Here is a 25066-nt window from a genome sequence, read left to right on the forward strand (position 1 = left end):
TACAATTACATTAGTTATGCTGAGCTGCAGTATTAACTTGCTTACTGAGTTCAATTAACATTCCAGCGCCTGAACTTCAGCTTCTTCTGATCAACACAAACAAGAAGAGGCATAGACGAAAACAAGCAACCAATCTGTACATATACAGTAACAGCACAATATAACCGTGCATGAGCTACATTCATTTTCTCCTGTTGGGCTCTATCTCTTTGGGATAAGTTTACCTGCAGTGTTTGCTTTTAATATTAATGATACACCATGCAACCCTTATTTAAGTAATACACATCTATTTACCATGTTGGTGAGCACAAAGAGGGGTGTGTACAAGCTGAAGGTTGCAGCCAGTTTGCATGCTTCTGCTGCTGAGAGCAATTGGTGATCAAATTCTTCCAGTAAACTCTGTCAAATAATGTAGAAGAAAGAAGTCAGATGTATCTATGGTGATGGAGGCTGGTATATACGGGTATGTGTAGCCCCTTTTCCTCGTCACTAAAGGAACTACCGGTACTGCCGTTACCTATTTGGCTACCAGGAGGCCTGAGCCTCCGCCACTGGGAGCCTGTGTGATTTCTTGTTCACCTGCGAGGGATCCCAGTATAGCGGGATGAGCCCCTCACAGGAACCGATACCAATAGTAATTACACACACAGGTATATAATAGCGGGTTTTACTGAACATAGAACACAGCAACCTGTACCACACAGTATATATGACACACAATACAATACACCGGGTAAGTGTCCCCAAAGTACATTGGGTGCTTGGTACCAATATCCCTGATGTCAGGGCCCACCCAAAAGTGTAGGGAGTAGCGCTACCCCGGTGGACTGTTGGTGTACTTTTACCTCCCCGGGCACTCCAGTACCTAGGTACACTGTATAACACAAGGGATCCCTCTCATCCAGCGACGTCGTTGGTCCGCGAAGGCGTCTGCCTCTGCGTAGGGTGAACTCCTGCTGGAGGGTCTCACCTTTAAGAGTGTCTTATCGTGGGAGGTCTGGCCCTCTTATCGCTGATGCCTATCACTGCTAAAGCTACTGGGTAAATTAACCTATCTGGGGGCCTTTCCCTGTAGCAGACACAAACTGTGCGTGGTTGGGGCCTAACTAGGATCTGATGGGTAATTTGGGCCTAGTCTGGGAACCCCTAACACCCAGACCCTACCTTCCCCTTCTGTGTCCTGGATCCAACTGCCAGTGCGAGCTCCTTCGCGCCAAATCTCTACTCTTCCTCACCGTGAATCCTTTAGCCCTATTGGCTGTGCTGTGTGATCGGGCCACCCCAGGGGATCCTGGGATGTGTAGTTCCCCAGCGGAGCAATGTCTAAGATGGCTGCCGCTACTCTGCTGTGACTGCGCATGCGCACCGCGTTAAGATGACCGCTGTGACCTCGGAACACTGCGCATGTGCGAGGTGTCTTCTGTGCATGCACTGGATCCAATATGGCAGCGCCTTGCACTGGCGATCCGCCTCTAAGCATCCCCGGAGCCCCGCCGATAGCCGCAACCCTCCCGCAGAGCTACCAGCAAAGTAGTAGCCTCCCCCTTCCCCGCATCGGAGGTAAGGGGGGGAGGGGGTCCTGGCTACGTATGTACGTATGTATGTATGAAAGCATTCAAGTGATAGGCAGCACTAAGGCATCAACAAACTGAGCAATTGCTTAGGGCACTGGTGCGCAAACTGGGGGGCGCACCCCTGTGGGGGGGTACAAGCCTTTATTGGGGGGGGCGCAGGTTACAGAGCCCCCGCGCTAAGAGCGCGAGGCCTCTGTAAATGTACTCACCAGCTTCTTGTCCACGCGTCTCCATGGCAACGCGGCGTCAAATGACGCCCGTTACCATGGAGATGTGACGTCAAATGACGCCGCGGGTCACGTGACGTGATGTCACATGATCCCGCACCATCATTTGACGCTTCGTTGAAGGTAAGGGGAAGCGCGATCGAGCAGAAAAGCAGGCAGGGGGGCTTATCGCAATAAGTTTGCGCATCCCTGGCTTAGGGTTCCATTAAGGGGACTCCTTGCTCTTTCAGAAGTCAAATTTAGAGCCACATTTACAAGAAAACTGTATTCACTGTTTGTTAATTGTGAGCATTAATAAAATAAACAAACTAAGACAAGACATCACATTAACGGAAACATATTTTAGGTGGAAATTATCAATTATAATTGCAGCGTCAACAGAAAATATAATATCACGAGTCCCTAACACCTTCCGTAGTGCATCAGTGCATGAATAAACAAACACATTATACCCTGAGCCTACTACTTTGTGATCCAGCCATCAACTCCAGGAAAAAGTTAGATGTTGTACAAAGTTGTTCTTGGTTTTCAGTAACTTGCAGGTAAACGGACTATACTTATGTATAGTCTTAAATGATAGCAACAACTGGATCGTGCTTGTATAATGAAACCATAAATAATGAAAATGCTGAAGCAAACTGCTATCATAAAGACATTAAATGTGCCAGTATTTGTACCTACCAGGCATACATGACTATTGTTTTTGAACGTTTGGTAGTCTTCCTCGCTCATTGAGATTAAAATGTCTGCCAAAATACCCAAAGATGTCGCAATTCCCTGAAGAACAAAAAAGCACAACAATGAATCAACACCACTTAATGACGGAACATGGGAAATCCAACCAGGCAGAAGCCTGGCACACTCAGTGACATTTTACTAACACACAAAGAGGCACCGTGGTGTGTTTTCAGGTGCAGGATCCTTGTACTGGTTGTGACACTATTTTCTTATTTTTGTAGCGTTAAGATTTATTTTTGTGAAACCTATATCATTGTATTCACAAAGGTAACATAACAATGATTAAATGTGTATTATTACAAATAATATATTGTTTAATACAATGTAGTATTTGTTTCGATATGAGATAAGATGAATATATTCCTTTTATATACATACTGTGGCAGCTAGTGAAATAGTACCCAAGAAGCCAGCAAATGCTAAATACCAATAGAGAAGTATTATTTTGCTGCCCTACTTTAATTTAACTATGAATCAAGAAGCTTTGTATCCTTCTCAGAGAATTTAAAATGTCAATTCATTATTACTCATGTATTTCAGGCATAAAAAATGATTTCCGTCATATATTATTTATATATGTATATATAGATTAAACAAATTCCATTCGGCGCTCAAACAAGCAGCCAAAACAGCAATCAAAATTCCAATAAATAATATAATAATGATGGGATATCAGTGACACATGAAATAAATATGCAAGAATTTATATAAATAGATACCTTGAGCCTAGGAAAACTTCGCAGTCCCAGTGGCAAATGAGGAAGATCAAACTAGAGGTTAAACAAGTCTCTTAGCGTTGTATAAACAAAAGTTTGGGTGGGTTTCCTGGTGCTGCTCCTACAGGGAGAATCCCCCAACTTCCTGTAAGCTTCGAAATGTACTAAAGAAAAGAGCACCAGGACCCAACCTTATAGTGTAAATAGTTTTAATTCTATAACATATAAACAATCAACTTAAAATCAATGTACTCACATTTACATTCTCAGTAAAGAGCACATCAAGCCCGTCTGGCCTGCGCTGTCCTCTCTAATGCGCTTTTCGACTGGTTGTTGACGTCACTTCCGGGAGGTACATCGGCAAATTGCCATACGCGTTTCGTGCCTCTCTCACTGACCTGCAGGGGCTGCAGCTGAGAAACACAAGGGCCGACCCGCAGGGACTGCAGAGAGTCACGAAACGTGTAGGGTAATTTGCAACGGATGCTGTGTTCCCCGACGGACCACTAGGAAGTGACTTTATTCCCCTGCTGAAACGCGCGGGAGGACAGCACAGGCTACATGGAGGGATGCCCAGACAGAGTGCAGTGAGCGTGGGTCCTTTTCAGAGGTCTTTACAGAGAATGCAAATGTGAGTACATTGATTTTAAGATGATTGTTTATGTTATAGAATGAAAACTATCTACACTATGAGGTTGGGTGCTGTGTGCTCTTCTATTTTTTAGTATATTATATACTAAATATATATATATATATATATACTAAAAAATGTGTGTGTGTGTGTGTGTATATATATATATATATATATATATATATATATATATATATATATATATACATACACACACACATTTTTAAGTATATATATATATATATACACAGTATATATATATATATATATATATATATATATATATATATATATATATAAAATAGAACAAAAAGCTCAACAATATACAATAACCACTAGTGTCAAATTACACTTAATATAATATATATGACACAATCAATCACTATATAATAATAAAAAAGGCGCTAACCAGATGGACAATACTTTCCCTAATCTTTGCTGCCAAGAAGCTCCACGACCCCACAGGTGCCGAGTAGATTTACACTTTGTAGAATGACCTAGGCGCACGAGAGAAAAGAAAGAAGGGGAGGGGGAAAAAACATAGAGTAGTATGTCTATCAAAATATTGGTGAGTGCTATAGTACTGCACTTCCAATCAGTTGAGGATATTAGAACTTTTTCAATCACATAGATCAGGAACATTAGATAGACTTGGGCAGGATTCCAACAAGGTATGATTTTGCTTTGACCTTTAACCAGTTAGGTTACTTCTGGATCCTTTTGATTGCTTGCACTGTGAATATCTTCATATATAATGGATAATGAGCGTGAAACAGTAGAACTTTTAAACTGTTTATTAAAAACCAGCCAAATGGTATAGGCTTATAAAAAGCTTACTGTGTGAGATAAAATTGCAGTGTGTAAGAGACACCGCTATATAGGTCTGATGTATTAATGACCCTCTTGAAATGTCAGTATATACTGTATTACACAATAAGAGCTTGAAACTCTGTCTTTGGTTGTGGTAAGGGGTTCTGTATAATCATACAGGTATTTGCCGCCTGATACCTCTCACCCGTCGGAACTATGTCCTTAGTAGTAGTCCTTAGTTGTAGTATACCAACAACAACAACCAATCCTTAATTGTATAGTACACAACAGTCCCGAAATATAATCAGAGTGTTCTCACCGGGGTTCTCCTTAATCGGTTACCCTTAGTGTGGTCCGTCCCGCTTCTAATCTCGCAGTGCGAGTGTCCCGACAGAACCGTGCTCCGGATACTTGCTCCCAATGTGCAGCCGCAAATGGGGTACGGTTTTGGCGTAGATAACTCACGGTGTATTTAATCCCACTCCTGTTCTGGCGCTGTGGAGCTCACATGGTACACGTCCCTCGTTCTTTGGCCGCTCACTCCTAGCGCTGAAGAAGCCGCTACAGTGAAACGCGTAGGGTGACATTTCTAGCAATAGTGGAAGAGCAGACACAGTCTTACTAACACGAAGTGTGATTGAAGGCGTTAGGTACTGGAACCAAGGCAGAGGTGAAGTCCTGCGAGATCCACGTGACGCGGAAGTGTGCGGCTGCACACTAGGAGTGAGTGTCCGAAGAACGAGGGACGTGTAACGTGTGAGCTCCACAGCGCCAGACCAGGAGTGGGAGCACAGTGCAAGCAATCAAAAGGATCAGAAGTAACCTAACTGGTCAAAGGAAGATCATACCTTGTTGGAATCCTACCAAGTCTATCTAATGTACCTGATCTACAGTATGTGATTGAATAAGTTCTAATATCTTAAACTGATTGTAAGTGCAATACTATACATTTTGATAGACATAATACTCTATGTCCCCCCCCCCCCCCCCGCCTTCTTTCCTTTTCTTGTGCGCCTAGGTCATTCTATACTATATATATATACATATATATATATATATATAAATATGTAAATATAACTGTATGCTCATCTGCATGTCTAAGGCAGGTCTGCAACCCCGCCCTTCACCATTATCACCCAGCACACAGCACTTCCACTGCAGCAAGGGATTCTGGGAAATGACATGCAAATGAGCACGCAGTGCCACTTTTTGCTTCAAAAACCATTTTTAACATGGTTCCCTATAGGCTTAAGCTTGCTGCATGATCACAGCTTTGAGCACAGCCAGGGTTAAGGTGCATACCCAGAAAACCACCCACAGACAGCTGTTTCGACCTTAATGGGTCTCATCAGTGTGGGGTTGATTGACTGGGTATGCAAAGAAGCTAAAGGATGGGGTATACCATAATACTGAGTTAAGTTATGGTGAGTAAAAAAAGTGACAGAAACCCTCCATTGAAAAGCAAATATGCAAATATGTAAATATAACTGTATGTATATATATATATATTTATTTATTACAGTAGATCTGAGTTATAAAGATTTCTTACAAGTGATTTTGTTGCGGACTTCCTTTCAAAATCATCAGAAGCACCTACATTTTGTAAGAATGACCACAGTTAAAATAACTGTTGCACTTAGAATTAGATCTACTTGCTATCAACAAAACATGTTTCCAATCTCTGTCAGGGTCCTTATAAGCATACTGTATATGGTTCTGTAATTATGAAAGATTTTCCTTGTTTAAGCGACTGTAAAATAGTTCCTACTGTTTATTTGGGAATACGTGGATGGTGTTGAGCACAAAGGATGTGTCCTACACTATCTGCTGTTGCAGATTTAATAAAAAAAAACACTATAAATAAAGAATATATGAAGTGTCTACAGTGCACGCTGCTACAAAAAAACTTTTTTTTTGCGATAACAAAACACAAAAACACCTACTGTATGTATTTGCTTTCATATAAGCATACTTGCACTTGAAATTACTTACCATGTGTATATATGCTGAAGGGTATTAGTGGTAATTGAGTAAATAGTACATTTATTCTGCAAAAAAAAAGTCAGAATAGCTTGGAGGAAGGGAAGGGCCACTTAGTGTCATCACATACTGTTATTTCAAAGGAACAGATTAACAATAGACTTTCCTTGTGCATCTACTACTGCATCCCTTACAGACAATATCAATTGATCAATTACTTAAAACAGCAATTAGTACACCTTGTTGCTCTGCTAACTAAAACTTCCTCTTAAGACTCATTGCATCTCATTATCAATCAGACTGGAGAGCAAAGACCCATGTGATTGCACCAGAGACAACTCATTCATTAAATCACTTGCTTTTGTGTCCTACGGTCAAAACGATCACTTTAGTTCTTAGGAAAAATGATAGAGGTGGAGGAAATGCATCAAACGTCTCCCACCTTCTGGTGTTCATCCTAAACACAAGTCAAACTGTACACAGCTTCCACCCAGGAAATGAAAACCACTGACAGCAAACGTTGTCTTGGTGATTAAGAAAAATATGATGAAAAACAACCTTTTTGTCCGCTATGGGGAGCTCCAGAAATCCAACGATGGAGACCCAGATCAGCTCAGCTGCTTCATACCACAGGCCTGTAAATTCAAGGAATAATACACGCCGACATTACCACCAGCCACAGTGAGAGAAACATTGGTGAATGTCTAGCTGTGTAAAAGAAAGTTTCCTCATTTGCCATTCCCTTTGTCGTTGGGACAATTACTGCAGATCTTATTTTAAAAAACATTTTAAAGCAGCAACTATCCAAACTCGAAAAACTATGTGTTGTACCTTTGCATAAGGAAGCAAGCAATACTATGAAATAAAGTTACATACTTCCTTAGTTCATTCACTAGGTGATCAAAATTTACCCTTTTCCTTTCAGTGTAAGCTCAATAAAATCCTGATCCCATAGAACAAATAGTCGCACTATAAGAACTCTAACAGTGAGGGGAAGAGAACAGGGAAGAGCCATACTAGAAAACCAAGAACTAGTCCCTGTGAAGATCTGGACCAAGAGGATAGTGTCTTTGAGGAAATAAGTATCTTAAGCAGAGGAGACGTGAAAATTAGCATGAATCAGTATACCAAGTAAATGTTGAGAGGAGAAATGGGAGATTACTGAAGAAGCAAGTCATATATTAACTGTTCATTGGAAAATAAAAGATAGTTTGTGCTAAGTAAAAATGTTAATTGTCCGTCGTTTCTGTGGATCAAAAATAACAATACTAAAATGGTGGTGACTTTATGTAAAATGGCAGATAGTAATGACCCTTTTTTTTTTTTTTTAAATCAATGTATGAGTAATAACCCAATCAAAAAATATCTGCTATGAAAGAGGGCAATGGATTTATTTGTGGAATAAAATACATTGTATAATAATTACAAAAAATAGTAAGGAGTGAAGTATTTAAGACACTCACCCAATTTCTGCAAAATTTGTCCTCTGATCTGTACGCAAACCGATTGCACTAGAATTCTGTCACTTTCCACAGAATAAGGCCAGGATCCTTTTAAGTAGTAAAGTAGACAAGAAAAAAAGCAAGTTATAACAAACGAAAAAAATAAAGGCAGCAATCAGCATTATGTATGGGAGATTCCTCATCTAAAGACAGTTCATTGGTGTGAGCAACTCCGATACAACATATAGTATATTAATTATTTTCATATGCGTTCAATAAATACTACTCTGAAGTACAGCTAATTCTAGCTACATCAAATATTTTCCATGCCTATTAAAATAATCATGATAAAAGTTCCCTGACTGCCATATTTTTTATTAGATGTATGAGGAGCTTGTCTTGCCCTAAAAGTCTCAGATTCTGCTCATTGACCTTAATGTGACTCAACTTTTTTTTGTTTTTTTTTGGCTTGTTCTTGTACACCTCAAAAAGGTAACCGCCACTGAACTTAATCATGAGAAATGCCATTGATTCTGAATAGCAGGGGCCAAATATAGATATAGGCACACGGTCTGAGGGTGCAATTTATTGTGCCACCAAAAGGTCCAACGTTTCGGCAAAAATTGCCTTTATCAAGGAGCCCTCTCAATACAATAAATTGCACCCTCAGAAAGACCTTGTGCCCTCTTCCATTTCCTTGCTGATTACCTTTGGGATGTCTGGACCTCCCTGGACACAGTGCACCGGCAGATAAGTACCCCGCCTCCCGCACCTCTATTAGCGGTGTGCATGTATTTCTATATATGGCCAAATATAGATATTACATGATCTACATGAACTATTCTGACTAAAGTTGCTTACATTTCCTTAATGGTTTTTTAAAGAAGTAATGCCATAAACAGTTGATCTGTACAAAAGGGAAAGAGAGTGGCTCAGTGAGTAAAGACACGGACTCTGAAAACAACGTCACTGGTTCAATTCCTGGTGTCAGCTCCTTGGGCAAGCCACTTTACCTCCCTGCGCCTCAGGCACCAAAATCATAGATTGTATGATCCACGGGGCAGGGACTGTGTCCGTAACAATTTTATGTGCTGCTCCTGTTGCAGGGTGCCGCCACTTTGAGTAAGGTCGCGCATGCGCAGGAGGACCCGCGGCGGCCATTACAAATTACAAGTCGCGCATGCGCAGGACATGTAGCGCACACGGCCTCATTGGCACCGAGCGCTGCGAGGGACTACAATACCCAGAAGCCCTGGGGCTGCTCACCACGTGACACCTGGGAGCCAATCAGGCAGACAGATTCTCCTGCTGCAAAGGAGAGACACTTTGCACGCTCAGCCGAGATAGTCCGCGCCAGGAGGGGCAGGGGGTAGGTTGTGAGTGTGCAGGGGTCAGTGACCCTCTGCACTAGGCCAGAAACCCCCTAGGCCCGGTTAAGGCCCTGAGTCACTATCAGTTTGTGGTTGCTGTAGGGAAAGGTCATAAGTAGGGACTTTGTCCTGTTAGTGAATAGTGACAGTTAGGGACACAGCTGCTGTGCTGAGTATCCTGGGACCAGACTATTGGACTGCGGTAAAGCCTCTCTCAACGGGGAGGCTCTCCCTCGTGGTGGCGGCTCATCGCGGAGGATATCGTGAGGGTCGGCGGACTCTTGGCTTCTTCGTTAAGCGCGTGGATACACCCGGCATGTACCTTTCATTCATCAAAGTGCACCACCAGTTCGATATAGTACAGGCGCTGATCACGCCTAGAGGGGTGGGCTCCTTTGGGTACTCTTGGGACTCTGGGTACACGGTGTGGGGTGAAGGCCCTGCGAGGTGACCGGGCAGTTGTATTATTAGTGATACAGAGAGACCCCGTTGCTAATGTTATTGTTCTGTTTTGCATATACAGAACTGTTTTTACAGGCAGTCCTCGGTTATCCGACACAATGCGTTACTCAAAATGGCGTTGGATAGCGAAACGTTGTAAAGCGAAACACGTTTTCCCATAGGAACACTGTTTAAATGAAAGGTTCCGTTCCTGAAGGCATTTTTAACACTAAAATACACCAAATATTTTACGCAGGCAATAAGATATGCAGCACACACATAAATGATATAGTGTACTATATATACTGTATTATATATATAATATAACATAATAAATAATATATTATATAGTATAATATAATATTATATAGTATAATATAATATTATATATATGCTCTTACGACGCTTTGCAATGTTGTTTATGTGTATGTGTGTGTATATATATACACATACACATAAACAACGTTTTAAAGCGTCGTAAGAGCGTTGGATAAGCCGTTTTGGCGTTGTAAAAATGAACATAGGTATGCATTGCATAGCGTTGGATAAGCCATTCGTTGTAAAGCAAAGCGTTGTAAAACGAGGACTGACTGTGTATATATATATATATATATATATATATATATATATATATATATATATATATATAGTGTACATGGTTACTGTATGTGGTTCCTGTGTCAGGAGTTATTGTACACACTAGAATCCCTGCACACGTGGAGGCGCTGTAAGTATCGTTTCGGGAAACACCCCAGGCTCCCAGTGGCGTAGGTTCAGGCCTACTGTGAGCTTATCAGGTAATGCACCATACACGGTAACACAGGTATATTCCCGCAAGTTTAAATTATTATCATATACTATGCAGCCTTACCTGTTGCTCCTTTGTGGCTTATTAGACTGCTTAGAATGTATTCTGCTTTTACAAGCTTTCCTGCAGGTAAAAACACAATAAGAGACAATGAAATTAAAGCCTGTTGCTTTTAACAGCTTTTTAGCTGCATTTTATCAGGTCTTATCCTCTCCCTTAGATCGTTTCCTGTTTATAGACGTCAGTGGGAGTTACGAACATGGCTGCAAAGTAGTGATGTACCGAGTACCAAGAAATGACCCGGTACCCGGCACTTTTTCAGCTACCCGGAACTTACCCAGACCCGGCAGCAGGGGGCTGGGACTGGCACTGGGCCGGAACTGGCAGCTGGTAATTTCAGAGTAGCTGAAAATACTTTAACACTTACCGGCAGCCGGCGACGGAAGGTGAGGAAGACCAGTGAGGAAGACCGCGGAGACATCTGGAAGCAGCAGCAGATGTCCTGGTGGCGGTAGCAGCAGCAGGTCAGTGTTCATCGGCGGGAGCAGCAGGAATACAGCTCACAACTGACGCCGATGGGAGCCGGGGTACCATGTTACCGGAGCAGAAGCGTTCCTATTGGACAGCCGGACCCTCCCCGGCTGTCCAATAGGAACGCTCCTGCTCCAGGTCCTCCTCACCCTCTGCAGCAGTCTTCCTCATCCTGCAGGTAAGTGCCGTCCGGGTAACTGGGTACCCGGCCGGGAAAAATGGTTAATTTTGCCCGGGTACCCATTACCTGGTTTTCCGAAAATGTAGGACTAGGTACAACACTACTGCAAAGTCATTCCACTTCCTGCACTAGGGGTTACTGTTGATGTTAATATTTATTTTTATTTATAAAATGTTTTACCAGGAAATAATACAATGAGAGTTACCTCTCATTTTCAAGTATGTCCTGGGCACAGACATATAATGACAATACAGGTACATTGTCACGTTATATTTACAGACATTTCGTGGACCATTAGGGACAATATAGGTTATAGGCGTATGTAACCGTTACAGACCAGATTAAAATGTGAGACAGCTTTCGTTTTGAAAGAACTTAGACTGGTGGTGGCTGTGAGAGTCTCCGGTAGATTGTTCCAGTTGTGGATGCACGGTAAGAGAAGGAGGAGCGGCCGGATACTATGCGCGAGCGGGGGGAGCATGTCGGAGGGCATGGCCATGACGTCACAGAGCTGGTTTGCCCTCATTGGGCTCATGTGACACATCAGCGAGCAGCCAAATAAAATTTGGTTGTCTCGTCAAGTAACAAGCACCCTCACCCTGGAATAGGGCATTCACAGTTATGACTCTGATGTCGCCGAGCATGAGCACGCGGTTTGCTCCACCCTGGCCGCAGCCTAAGATATAAGACATGCAATTGAGATATAAAAACAGAATTTAACAGAGGAGTGTCTTATGCCAACCAGATGCTCCAATTACCTCTTTGGAAAAAAACTGATACATTTATGTGGTAACATATAGAATGTCTTTGTTTATCCTTTTATGTTGAAGAAACTGTCTGCATTTATTGTATTGTATGTTTTTTGTAGTAATTTTTTTTGTAACCTAAGCACTGTATTTTTGTATATTAAATCTAAACTATACTAAGTAATGACTTTGGGCTCTGATTGAACAGTGCACATTTTAAAGAGTGATATTCACATCTGTTGTAGAAATCTGTATTTTTGTGTGTTCAGTGTATATTTTCTTTAGTAAACAGAGATCAAAGACTCTGCAAGTGACATCTTGATTTTGCTTTGGTGGTGGTGGTGGCAGCGAGTAAATATATATATAGTGATGGATTGAGGGGGAATATTATTCATTTGAGGGACCTTGCGTAGATAAAAAATGTGTCAGCTAGATAGCTGTGTGAATTAACCCTTGTCACATATACAAGTCACGTGCTCACAGCTGTATAGTTCATGACAGGAGAGGGGCACAGTTTATTTATAACTGTTATATTTGTAATTTACAGCTTCATATGAGATTTTTCCAGTGCACCATTTCCAACTTTGCACGCAACCACTAGCTGAATAAAAGTAGAAACTCACCCCAGTAACAGGGATCCTGATTGAAATGTTAATGAGGACAGCTGCTCTACTTGAGTGGGTGAGGGTATGTATTGGGAATCCTCTGGACAGAGACCTCATTAAGATGCACTACTTAATGAGACAATATTTAACATTTTCAAATGATTACACAATGGTGGAACTCCAGGTCCATGATCTTTGTACCCAATGTAAAGGATTGGCAAAATCGCACATCTCTGATCAAGGGACCCCTGTGATAAACACATTCAACAAAAATAAGTATAAGGGGCTGAAATTTTTTTTTTTATGTAAGTGATCCCATTAATCTAATGGTGTGGTTCAGCTAAAGGTGTAATTCAATGCACTAATAATATTATTTTAACAACACATTGTGACATTCATTTGCAGTGCACAATTACCAAGCACCTTTTGTTGAAAAGTTCAAAGCAGACTTCTCTATCCTTTTTTTTTAATAAGGTTTCTTAAAGGTAATTAAAATGCATTTCACATGACATGCTGGTGTGTTTATAAAGCCAAAATGTGCAAACGCAAATTGTTATGTTATTTGGATGTTTTTTGGTGTGGATATTATTTGATGTTAAAAGATAACATTAAAACAATGTAAAAATAATTTAACACAATACAAATATTTCAAAAAAAAATCATAATACATAGTGCTGAGTTCAAAACATGACACATTTTAAGGGGAACAGAAATAGCACAAAGAGTGGAGAAACAATGTGAATAACACAACATATATCAAATAACTTCAGTGTTTTGTTAGCTGCGTTGTTTGCTTAGTCAAGTGGTCCTACTGAAAACAGTAGATAGGGACAGTTCTGAGAAAACGCCTGGATTGTGAGCTTTGTTATAGAGGCTCTTGATCAGAAGTAAAGCAATTCAGATACCCCTGTTTGAAACCAGCAGGACACATTTGTTAGGGAACAAAAACTCCAATTAGTATTTTCCACGCCCTTTCACAAATCTCTCTACCTCTTTTGGCTCAGAAACTCTTTATCCTGGTTCCTTTGTGAGAGCAATAGGAGGTTGGCTCAGGATTTGAAAAGATGCCACTGGGTTCATAGGAATGTCATCCCTATAATGGCACAAAGTGTCCTCTTGAAAGTCAAGTAGTTCCTAATTGGGACTAAGCTGAGAAAACAGGGAAAGATCAACAAGAGTTACGTCACCTGAATTCGCAGAGATGCGGGCTTGGCGTATAACCACCTGTGGCGCTATTGGTGTGGCGGGCCACATCTTGTGCAAACCCTTGGCAACCTGCAGTAGTCTGGTGGAGGCATCTGCCCAGTATAGAAATCGGTCAATCAGGAACACAATGGAAGCAGCCGTAGCACTGTCTGCAACCGTGATGGAGGCCTTCAAAAACACCTGTTAAGAAGAGCACTCAGGTAACACACCCAGACACAACTTTGTGTTCAACAATCACAACAGTTTTACTCTAAATAATCAATGTCTGAGGTAATTTGTAAATCTGATTCACATTTCTATGTGTCAACAACAATTAGATCCTTGTAAAAGGTAAAGTCCACCTTTGTCCTTTATGTCTGCTTCATCCAATTTCTTTTTTATTTCTCCAATCCTTTTATTTTTTGCTTTTTAATGTGCTTTTAGGAGATCCCACTGTGTCCTAATGATTACTCCAGCAGCAACCTTTCTCCATTTTGTTTTCTCCAAAGAAGAAATGGCCACCAAGTAAAAAGCAGCCAGCGAATGGACAGTATTATGAACTTCACTCTGAGACATGTGTGTTTTGATTGCAGTCACATGACAATGCCAACACTATCATTATGTTTGGTTAAGCAAGGAGATTGCTGGCAGTCCATTTATTTTTGGTTGCTAAATGTTACAGAACCTAAAAACAATGAGTGACAACCAGTAATACTTCCAATTGTGGAAATATTTTCAAAATAATAATTCCAATTGTGGAAATCTATTTACAAACCTGAAAATGGAGTTATTAAGCCTGTTCCATCTAGAATACTATATGTGTAGCAGGGCTGAACATAACACGCCTCCCTGCCTTTCATACTGCTATATAGAGGTCTCAGCTTTTGTTATAACTGAGGATTCACACAGGGATCCAAGTGATTGAGGTTCATTATTATAAAATACTCTTGGCCTGAGTTAACATATTAATATTCTCCTATACATACATCATATACTGCATAGACCAAAGTGACCCACAGAGACATTTGAAAATATCCAGGGGAGAATTAATAGAAAATGTTGGGTTGCTGGTATTTGTTTTATAGACTTAACTGCCCTCCTCTTAATCAAGTGTATTAATGCATTTAACATGCAAAAGAGTAGGATTTGTTTTGCGAGTCGGTATTTGTGTCAAACCAGTTGGATTATTTCTGAACAGACAGAAGGGATTTGAAATACTTTATGTTGGGGTAAAACAGGTCACGCTGCTATAAACAATCTATATTGTCATACACATCAAGTAATAAGAGCAAATAGATGATTTGACCATGACTCAAGTTTTAAAACGAATTCACGACATATGACGGCCAAGTGCACCCAGTATAAATATTCATGCCCACTGCATACAGATAGTCACAAATACTTTCTATTTCCCATTCTATGCCCTTTCCAAGAAAGTAAATCATTTGGAAACAACTTTACAGTAAACAGTAATAATGAACAAGGCCAGTTAATAAAGTATCAATAATTTCTCACAATAGTCTCATGCTCGCATGTACGATCGGACTCTGATTGAGAGTGTGCAGAATCCTGTATTACTGTGGAAGGCGCTGAAGATTCCACTGCTCCCCATGACTGACCAGACTCCTCCCGGACACCATGTGCTGTTGGGAAAAGAGGCAGAGAGAAACCATCTCTCTTCCACAACAGCTGGCAAGTCAGTAGAACATCAGCAGGCAACCTGGCATGACACCTGTGTGTGAAGACCACTCACATGTTGGATACTGAGAACCCAAATCCACTTTGGGAATTGGTGATCTGTGACCAAATACGGAATAATATTTAATACTGGATTTTGTACGTTACTGGTAAACAAGAGGTCATATAATACAGGGGTGCACAAAGTTGCGCCCCTCCCCCCCCCCCTTATGTGCCAGCCCCAGTGTTTGTGCCCTCCCTCTTTCCTGTGAACCGGCGTCAAATGATGTCGCGGGACATGTGATGTCAAGTCACGTGACCCCGCAACGTCTTTTGACGCGCGTTACCATGGCGACGTGCATGACACATGACCCCGCAGCGTCATTTGACGCTGCATTGCCATGCCGACGCGTCCAGAAATCTACTGAATCCTGGTAAGTTGAGGTGGCAGAGGCCTCGTGCGGTCCCCCGGCATTTAACTTAAAAGCCTTGGGGAAGAGCGCGGGGCCTCTGCAACCGCTGCGCCCCTGATATAGTAAACCAACATAATGCTGACAACTCTATTTACATGGGACAGAACCCATTAAAAATGTTTCCGTGAATATCCATCTGGTCTGGATCATTTTTTCGGTAATGATTTTCAAACCCTAATCTACAGACTATGGGGCATATGTATCAAGACAAACGTGGAGCAATTCTGAGGCAAAAACATTGCGCCAGATGTATCAAAGAAAAAATCCTATTGATTTAATTGGGATTTTTTCTTTGATACATATGGTGACACGTTTTGCCCCAGAATTGCACCATTTTTGTCCTGATATATATGCCCCAAAGTGCATACAACATGAATTAGATAGCACTCCAATTTATAACTACTTGGAAATAGAATACGAATTATGAAACTAAAAAAACTAAAAGTCTGCATGCACCCGGTTTCACTGTTACCTAACGACATATATTGAAGTTGCAATAACATGCAAGAGCCATGCAACACTTCTCTGTAATTTGTACATTTGTTTCCTAATTTACATTTGTATTGCCTCATCAATCAAGGCCTGAATGCCTAGCACAAAAAGTAGGCTGCACATAGGAGCCAAGAACAAAGTTGATATTGATTCAATTTTTACTACAGTCTATACTTTTTTGTGTTGCTGTTTCTCTCTTTTTATGCTCCCCCTGGATTTTGAGAATACATTCCTACGCTTTGGGACCAGTGAAGACTGGCCCCACCAGAGGGTTTGAGCAGAGAGTTACAAGCTGATTGAATTATATTTATCACTATTTGCACTATTAATTGCACTTTATATGTCACTTGGTTTATTTAATTTTTTCACTATATAGTGATCACGCATTGGGTTTAGCGCCTTTATTACACCGCACTTTGTCACGTAGCACAAAAAGTAGAACAGGAACCAGAAAGTTCAATACATACTGTAATATAAAATGAGCGTTAGAAGTTTATACCAGTAATGAGCGCCTTATGCAAAAGATTCAGTAATCTTTCCAAATGTGAAGGTTTTTTCTTTTTCAGTTCACAAGAGATGCTATCTTTAAGTATCCCCACTTGCATAAATAAATGATATGGGAAGTGTTTATACGAAGCCGTAGAAAAATTTGGCGCGAGGTGACGATGGAAACAGACACAACAGATAATTGTCTGAATATTGTTTATCATTTATTTTCTTCACTGCCAGCAGTCTGTTGTGTGTTATAAACCCGAACATATCGATGACTTCAAATAACAAACAAAAATAAATATTCTAATAATGCGGGGAGTATTATTTTCCTTCTGAAGCCACTATTCAATATGCTATAAAGCTGCTTCCCAATGCCGGAGAAAAGTACTGCTCCATTTAAATTGGACTAAAGTCTTCTTCAGCACTGGAGGACAACTTCACAGCCTTCTGTATAAAGAATTAGTTATTTAAACCATCAGCTACGACAAACCTGGAGAAACCGGGATAGTCCTCCCTTTCGAACAAATTTCCGCCAAACCTTCGGTAAAATGAAGGAGTTACATGGCTGTGCACGGTCACTTTATTGGAACTCAAATACAAGTTGCAACGGGTCGCAATACACATTGGAGTTGCAATATAAAGCAGGGCTCTTCAGCTCGTGGCTGTTGGCATTTACTGCCCCTGACAGTTCCATACCAGTTGCTTATGAAGCCAAGTGCAATTTTTTTTACACTGGACCATTGCTAAACTAGTTTCAGATCCCTGATATAAAGAGAACGCACTCAACCAGGCACCACATGTTTCAGCATGTTAAGATATAGCTTTGAAAATGTAGGAGGATCACTTTAAGAGCCACACCATTAAAACCCACCAATTTATGTATACCATATACATTGTCTTCGTCAGAGGCTCATATCCTGACGAACAAGCAGTTCTAATGTAAAATCATTGTGGTTGCTATATTTAAGAAACACACACACACACACACACACACACACATACATATATATATTTTTTTTCAACAGTCTTCAAGTGATAAATGAAGTATGAGATGGAAATACAAAGCAATGTCTCTCTGTAAATAAAACAGCGAGACGCAGGTTTGGTCAGTGTTTCTGATTCGCTTGGACAGATCTCTCCACACTCCACAAAATATGGATAATCTAAATCTGCTGCTCTCACTTCTTGTCAAAAGCTTCCAGAAGGATCACTTTTCTACTACGGATTGTTGCAAAAACACAGCACTAAAGCAGTATTAAGTGTGAGATCGGCAATACATACTGTATGACAACAGGCAGGGCCAGTTGGGAGTGTTGCAGGGCCCCGTGCCGTGGGAGTATGGTGGGGCCTCTTACCTTATCTGGAGTCAGCATCTCCTCCTGCTACGTCACGCTTTGTCATGGCAACACGTCACCACGTGGTGTCACTGCATCATGTGATGTCGCGTTGTCATGGGGACGTGGTGTCATGTGACGTCGCATTGTAATAGCGACCGGCGTCACATGATAGCAGGAGGAGATGTCGTCTCTTATAGAGGTCCATGCGCTCACCCCCGGTAATGGCACTCTGTGAGTGCGGGGCTAGGTGCCATCACACCGACGGCACTGCCATCAAGCCGGCCCTTCTGGATATATTTTCAGCACAACAAAGTCTCCTACCCTTCCTCTCCCATCTGGCACAGCATGGATTACCTGTTATCTACAATGAAGGAATGTCTCCGCACCTGTAAACTGCATTTGCTAAATATGCCTTTGATAATTTGCAGCAGCACACATGCTATGTATTTAAACACAGACCGTCGCCCAATCTATTTTGTTACCCCCACTTCTACTCTTCATAGATTAGAGCACAAAAGCCTGAGAGTGACCTGCCAAACAAAAGGGTTTTGAGTTGCTCGGAAAAGCAGTCTTAGTGGAGGATGGATGGGTTCCAAGTGGCCCTATTATTTCCACTTGCACTAATTAGACATTTTTCTGTCACCTATTGAGCGCTGCTGAGAGGCCAAACTCACTGAATTCATTTCTAAAGTGTTTACAGAAGTTTGCATCTGTTTGTGTCTCTTCAGGAGGAAAATAAGCACTTCAATGGCATTGTGGAGAATCTAAACGAAGTATCCTATTCTAGAGGGCCTGTAGTCTTGCAGCTGCATCATTTCCAAGAGCCTGTGGTGTCATCACCAAACTTAAGGGATGAAATGAAGAAATATAGGCTGGTGTCCTTGATTTAACAAGGGTTCATGTTTTAGAAGCAGACATAACTTCTTACACCCAGACTCCGTGTCCTCATTCTCTTGCCTTTTTAAAAAAAAATTTTTTTAGTTTAGTAGATATTAAAACTCATTTGAAAATAATTAGTACTGATCTTTTGTGAAAACAAACTACATTAAAGAGACAATCCAAACAGCTTAAAAAAATAATATTTTTTTTTTGTTTCAATATTTTGCAGCCTTTGATTACCTTTGTTGAAAACGAGTTACCTGAGCTGCCGATTGATTCGTTCTCCTGTGATCGATCAGCAAAATCCTGCTTCCCAGGGTTCACGAAATGGCTGCCTTTCAGTTTCAAATCAATGTTTCAGTCAGTGCAACTTAGTAGCTACAATATATTCTTATATTACTAAGGTAACATTATCTATTATTACAGGTTGCAGCTCAAACTGCTGGGAACATTGGCAACAAATTATCGCAAAGGGAAGCAAAGATCTTGCACTGCTGGGAAGGTGGGCTAAAATCTGCTATGGAAATCAAAGTTTGCCCAGTTTATTAAAACTCATTTACAGTTGAATGAAAAAAATGAAAAAGTAAGTATTATTTAATACTATATAATTGATTTATTAAAAAAAAAAAAAAAAAAAGTAAAAAAGAAGAAACCCCTAACATGTAGGATATTGCTTGGATTCCTTCTTTAATTCACTTTAGAACGAATAATAGAAATTCAACCAAATCTAGAAGACAACACCAGTGACATTAGGCAATTTAATAGGAGTATGAATTAAACATTCTTTACATAAAGAAAAATGTATTACAGGTAGTTATTGACAAATAATAATAATTAAAAAAAAAAAACATAGTTCAATCATCAGCTATCAGCAACTGTTAATGAGATGCGGCTGGTTGCAGGCAATGTTACAATGATCAGGATGCTGCCTGTTCTATCCTCCTTGTCTCTCACACATCTTATTCCTATGGTGGGAAATGTCTAAACACTATTGAGCTGGTGGCACAAAGGGCACGTTTGGGATTCTGTGCCAGGTGTTGGAGGAATTAAACTGCATTACTTTGTTCACCCAGTTGGCCACATTTCTGTACGCTGAAAATAATGCAGCCTCCTTAAAGGCTTTGCACAACAGCCATGCTCACTGCACAGAATGGAAAGTTTGTGTGTGTTTTCATGTCTTCGGTGCCCTGCCCTCTCCTCTCTTTATATCTCATGTTTGGGTGCCAGCAGCACATTCAAAGTAACAATGTTTTCTTAGGCCTGCAAGCTCAATACTGCTCTTAAAAGATCATGAGAGTGAGCTGAACTTCGCCACCTACCAAAGCAACAAACGGGCTGGTAAGAGAATATTGGTGCTGCAAAGGTTGGAGAGGCCGGGGGAGATAATTGTATTGACACTTCCCAAGCTCAGAATATCAACAAAAGCAGATTTCGGGCTGCATGGGTTAGCAGTAAACACATATGGAGTGAGCCCATTGAGCAATACAACAGCAACTCTAAATAAAAAATAGTTAAATAGATTGAAATGGATTGAGCTATTAACCATCCCATGTGATAAAGCAGACAGTGCCCTTGTTAACACTTGTAAATTCTCCTTGGTCTTGTTATGCTGTTTGAATCTATGTAAGAAACACGATCTGCTCTGCACTGAACTTATACGTGTAAGTAACTTGCACAAAGTTTATGGTATGTTTATGTAGCCCCGGTCCCCTGCGGCTCCCAGAGACCCCCCTCCTTTGGATCCACGCGGTCGCGGGTGCCGCCGGAGCCAGCGACGGACCCGCCGGCTGTTTCCAAAGGTGGGGGCCGGAGCAGGGAGCGGTCCGAGCCTTAGGAGGCTCGGCGGCGCACCCGGCTAGCAGGGGCCGCCATTGTGGTTGAGTGCGCATGCGCCGTTGTCGCGCATGCGTGGGAGAAGCTAGGGAGTTGCGGCGGCCATTAGGGAGTCGCGCAGGCGCAGGAGAATCGCGCACACGGCCCCAATATAGGAATAGCCTCCACGGGACTACAATTCCCAGGAGGCTAAGAGTGGAAGGCACCAGGTGCCTCAGAACGGCCAATAGGGCTGGAGGATTGCCCTGTCAGGGAGATGGATACATTTCGCAGGGTTTTGAGGAGAGGGGGAGTTAGCGCCAGGAGAAGCTAGGGGAAGGAGGTAGGGTGCAGGAGTCAGTGACTCCCTGCTCTAGGCCAGCAGCCCCCGAGGCCCCAGATAGCCCTGAGCCACCCAGTAATGTGAGTTGTGTCAGGGACAGGCCCCAAGTTAGGGACCCTGCCCCTTACTATCCAGAGCCAGTTAGGGACCCAGCGGACGTGGCGCGTTCATCAAGAGGTTTGGGCTCAGACCTTCGCTGTTGCTGCAGCAGCCACCCGGGTGGGATCGCCCCGGACGGTAGTTCCTGTGTTCAGCAGTCCTCGGATCCTTTGTGAAGCTCCTTGGCAGGCCCGGGCCTGGAGTGCTCGGTAACCATCAAGTGCACCAACTATATCACCTATTCATACAGGACATAGTGGCTGCGCAGTCACACATATCACTTGTAGGGTGGGGGAAATATTGTGTGGGGTTACTGGACACGAGGTAGGATCATCTGGTGAAGGGGGTAGCGTCCTGCGAGACGCAGTAGTTAGTGTCTCCTCTAGGGAGGGACACCTGTTGATTATATGCATGAGTACGGTTGCACTAGTAAAGGCATTGGTTGTTTTACATGCTGTGTGTGGAGTGATATATATTGTCCTGCGAGGAACCACTCCCTCTCTGCTGGGAGCCATCGCAGGTGGAGGCGCTGCACCGAGTACGAGGTTACTCATATTATTATACGTGCCCCAGGTTCCCCGTGGCAGAAGCTCAGCCCTCCTGTGAGCCTAACAGGTAAAGCACCACACCTGGTAACATATAGGTCCCCCCTCATATACACTCTATATGCGATTGGGTGGGGGAATACCCGTTACATTTAAATAAACCATTAGCAAAGAACAGGAAATGGGATGTATTAAATGGTGGTGCCAAACAGCAGGCAGTTTATTTCCTCATGAAACTTACTGATGTAAGTGACTTCCTTAGAAAAATTCAATCGCACCTAAAGATTTTTGTGTGTTTTTTATTTATGTTCACCAGATCTCTCTCTCTCTCTGTAAATGTATCTGGTCATGACGGCCCCAAAATTACTTTACAAAGAGGAGAGTGAATTTAAAATTTACTTGTAGATCCAAGTGTCTTTGCATTGACAATATCGTCGTTACGAACAATCAGCCTTATTGGAGATTAATTACTAGGCCCTCAAAACTTTCATTCAATACGCTGTGTAGATACCTTCCTTGTAACTTTTATGCAGCCGATCTCTTCTTCACTGGGGAGCGGCTTCACATCGCATCGAATAGGAGCCTAATCCCGTGAATAATGTTATTATGAATGGAATGAGATAAACGGTTTAAAGAAACTTCCCAGCCATTGGGCTGCCATGTATATATAATATACACACACACACACACACACACACACACATATATATATAAAAACATGCCCCAAGTTGTAAATATTAATGGAGGTGGCATGTTTATTGTACAGGGTAGAACATGCAGACAAGCTGCGGTTATTTATTGAAGTCATCTGGAATTAAACTAATGCACTAGATTTTTTAAATAGAACAATCCCATGCAAATCAGTATGATTTTTTTCTCTCTGATAAATCTGCTGTTGTTTTTTTATACCCATCTGGATAGAGTTAGGCAGCCAGGAGTCTATCCTAAAAAAAAACCCACGGTATATTATTATTATTATAATTGGGTGGATAAATTATATATAATTTTGGCTTAAACACGGTAAATATATTTTATTTCAAGCCACACAATGTTCAAGAATCTGAATCATGTTACCACAAAGAGGCACATGAACTCCTTAAACTCCACAAGGCACTTCCAAAGACCGTCAAGAAAAACAGCGCACAACGCACATTGTGAAATATGTTCAAAAATATCAAATGTATTAATAAAGGGTAATATATCTGCGTACATCAGGTAAAAATATTACAAGCATTCCATGTACTAAGACATGGGTTACCAAGCGCCGGGATGAAACTGGAAAGATCTTCGTCACCGCAGCCTATGATGTCATAGGCTGCGGTGACGAAGATCTTTACCGAACATTGTGTGGCTTGAAATAAAATATATTTACTGTGTTTAAGCCAAAATTATATATCATTTATCCACCCAATTATTGTTTTCTTGTCGTTCATCTCTTGTAGTTTAGGGGTGCTGAGCCACCCCAATATCAACAGCTGCAGACGCTTCTACCAGAGGTTATGTATGGTATACATTTTATCCAGGTGGTGATAATTTGAATAGTGTGGGATAGTGGATATTCCTTATTTAATACACTGAATGATTTCTAGTAGCGCACTTTTCCTCTCGCTTTTTTTTACATGCAAAGACCGGTCTCCTTAAACTCCAAAAGGTACACCCAAAGACCGGACGCAAACTCCACAAGGTACACCCAAAGACCGGACTCAAACTCCACAAGGTACACCCAAAGACCGGACTCAAACTCCACAAGGCAGATCCAAAGACTCACTAAATAAACTATGTTAACATGACGTTCATAGTAATTCTGTACACACTAAAGAAAGTAACACAATGTTAACTTATAGTAATGTTATGTTAAAATCCTAGCATTAGAAATAACAGACGATAGTGTAAATGATATGCAAATTATATGCAAATGAGCCGCTAGCATAAGAACGCCCTACTCATTAAGCTCAGTTAATGTTAACGCCAAAAAAATATTACATTATTTAAGACATACCTAAAACTGGTGTTACTGCCATCCAATTACTAAAATAGGGTAAAAGCAATAGGCAAAAGTCCTATTTTAGTGTCTTGATGGGAGCAAATAATGTATTATTTCCCTGCATTTTTTCCCTTTCTTCATCTCCTCTAAAAGCCCTACTGTATTTCATTGGTCAAGAGCAGTGGTCTCCAAACTTTTCAGTACGAGGGACACGTCGTATATTCTACACATTTTTGCAGGCCAAAGAAAAAATATATTTTTATATATTTTATAAATGAATGTATAAGTTTTATTTGGATCTTTTGGGGGTAATCAGCATGATATGATTCAGAACAAAAGAGAAATGTGACAATTGCATAGAAAGGATGCCATGCTTACACTGGGAAATGATATATAATGAGCAAAAATATATATTTCAAGTTGCTGCAGGCCGAATAAAATCTTGTGGGGCGCCTGATGTGGTCCCCGGGCCGTAGTTTGGAGACTCCTGGTCAAGAGTAACGCCAAGACTTTACTAATGTCACATTATTTGAAGACAACGTAGCGTTATCCTAAAATAACATGATAGAGACCCTATGCTAATGAGCACTAGTATGGACATTATGTTTGTATATTATTTGTGAGTACAATATAAAACTAGGGTCAAATGACGTCTGTTGCCGTTGTAGGTAACATCACGTTATTTGCCCTGATTTTATAAAGTCTGAGTCATAGACTTCCAACTTACTCTGGCCTGAGTTCCCACAACATCTACATTTTACAAGAAAAGCAGTGCAGACCATGCTAGTGTGACACAATTTTATTGCATGCAGCTCCCAATCGCTCACCCCTTGAAAATGTGCACGTCTGCGGATGATGCCATGGTCAGCTTCCCATCTATAGCCACAGCATGATTTTTTAAACAGACACTGAGCATTGAATGGGCTACGAGGGCTCTTTCGACGCCGG

General features: G+C 41.4%; 1 protein-coding gene across 6 annotated transcripts in view; it reads right to left on the minus strand.

Moving 5' to 3' along the window:
- The window catches only part of ALPK1 (alpha kinase 1), a 144185-nt gene that overhangs the window by 25529 nt on the left and 93590 nt on the right, over window positions 1–25066 (minus strand). For all 6 annotated transcript variants that reach the window (XR_012804162.1, XM_075617102.1, XM_075617110.1 and 3 more), the window contains 6 exons: window positions 13988–14186; window positions 10801–10860; window positions 8140–8226; window positions 7235–7311; window positions 2483–2578; window positions 295–399 (listed from right to left, as the gene is read on the minus strand). Coding sequence is in view for 5 of the 6 variants with exons in the window: in XM_075617102.1 (XP_075473217.1) it covers window positions 295–399; window positions 2483–2578; window positions 7235–7311; window positions 8140–8226; window positions 10801–10860; window positions 13988–14186 (624 nt within the window). In the remaining variant the exon portion in view is untranslated. The remainder of the gene's footprint in view (window positions 1–294; window positions 400–2482; window positions 2579–7234; window positions 7312–8139; window positions 8227–10800; window positions 10861–13987; window positions 14187–25066) is intronic.

The sequence above is a fragment of the Ascaphus truei genome, chromosome 1, assembly GCF_040206685.1.
Source record: "Ascaphus truei isolate aAscTru1 chromosome 1, aAscTru1.hap1, whole genome shotgun sequence".
Classification (NCBI taxonomy): Eukaryota; Metazoa; Chordata; class Amphibia; order Anura; family Ascaphidae; genus Ascaphus; species Ascaphus truei.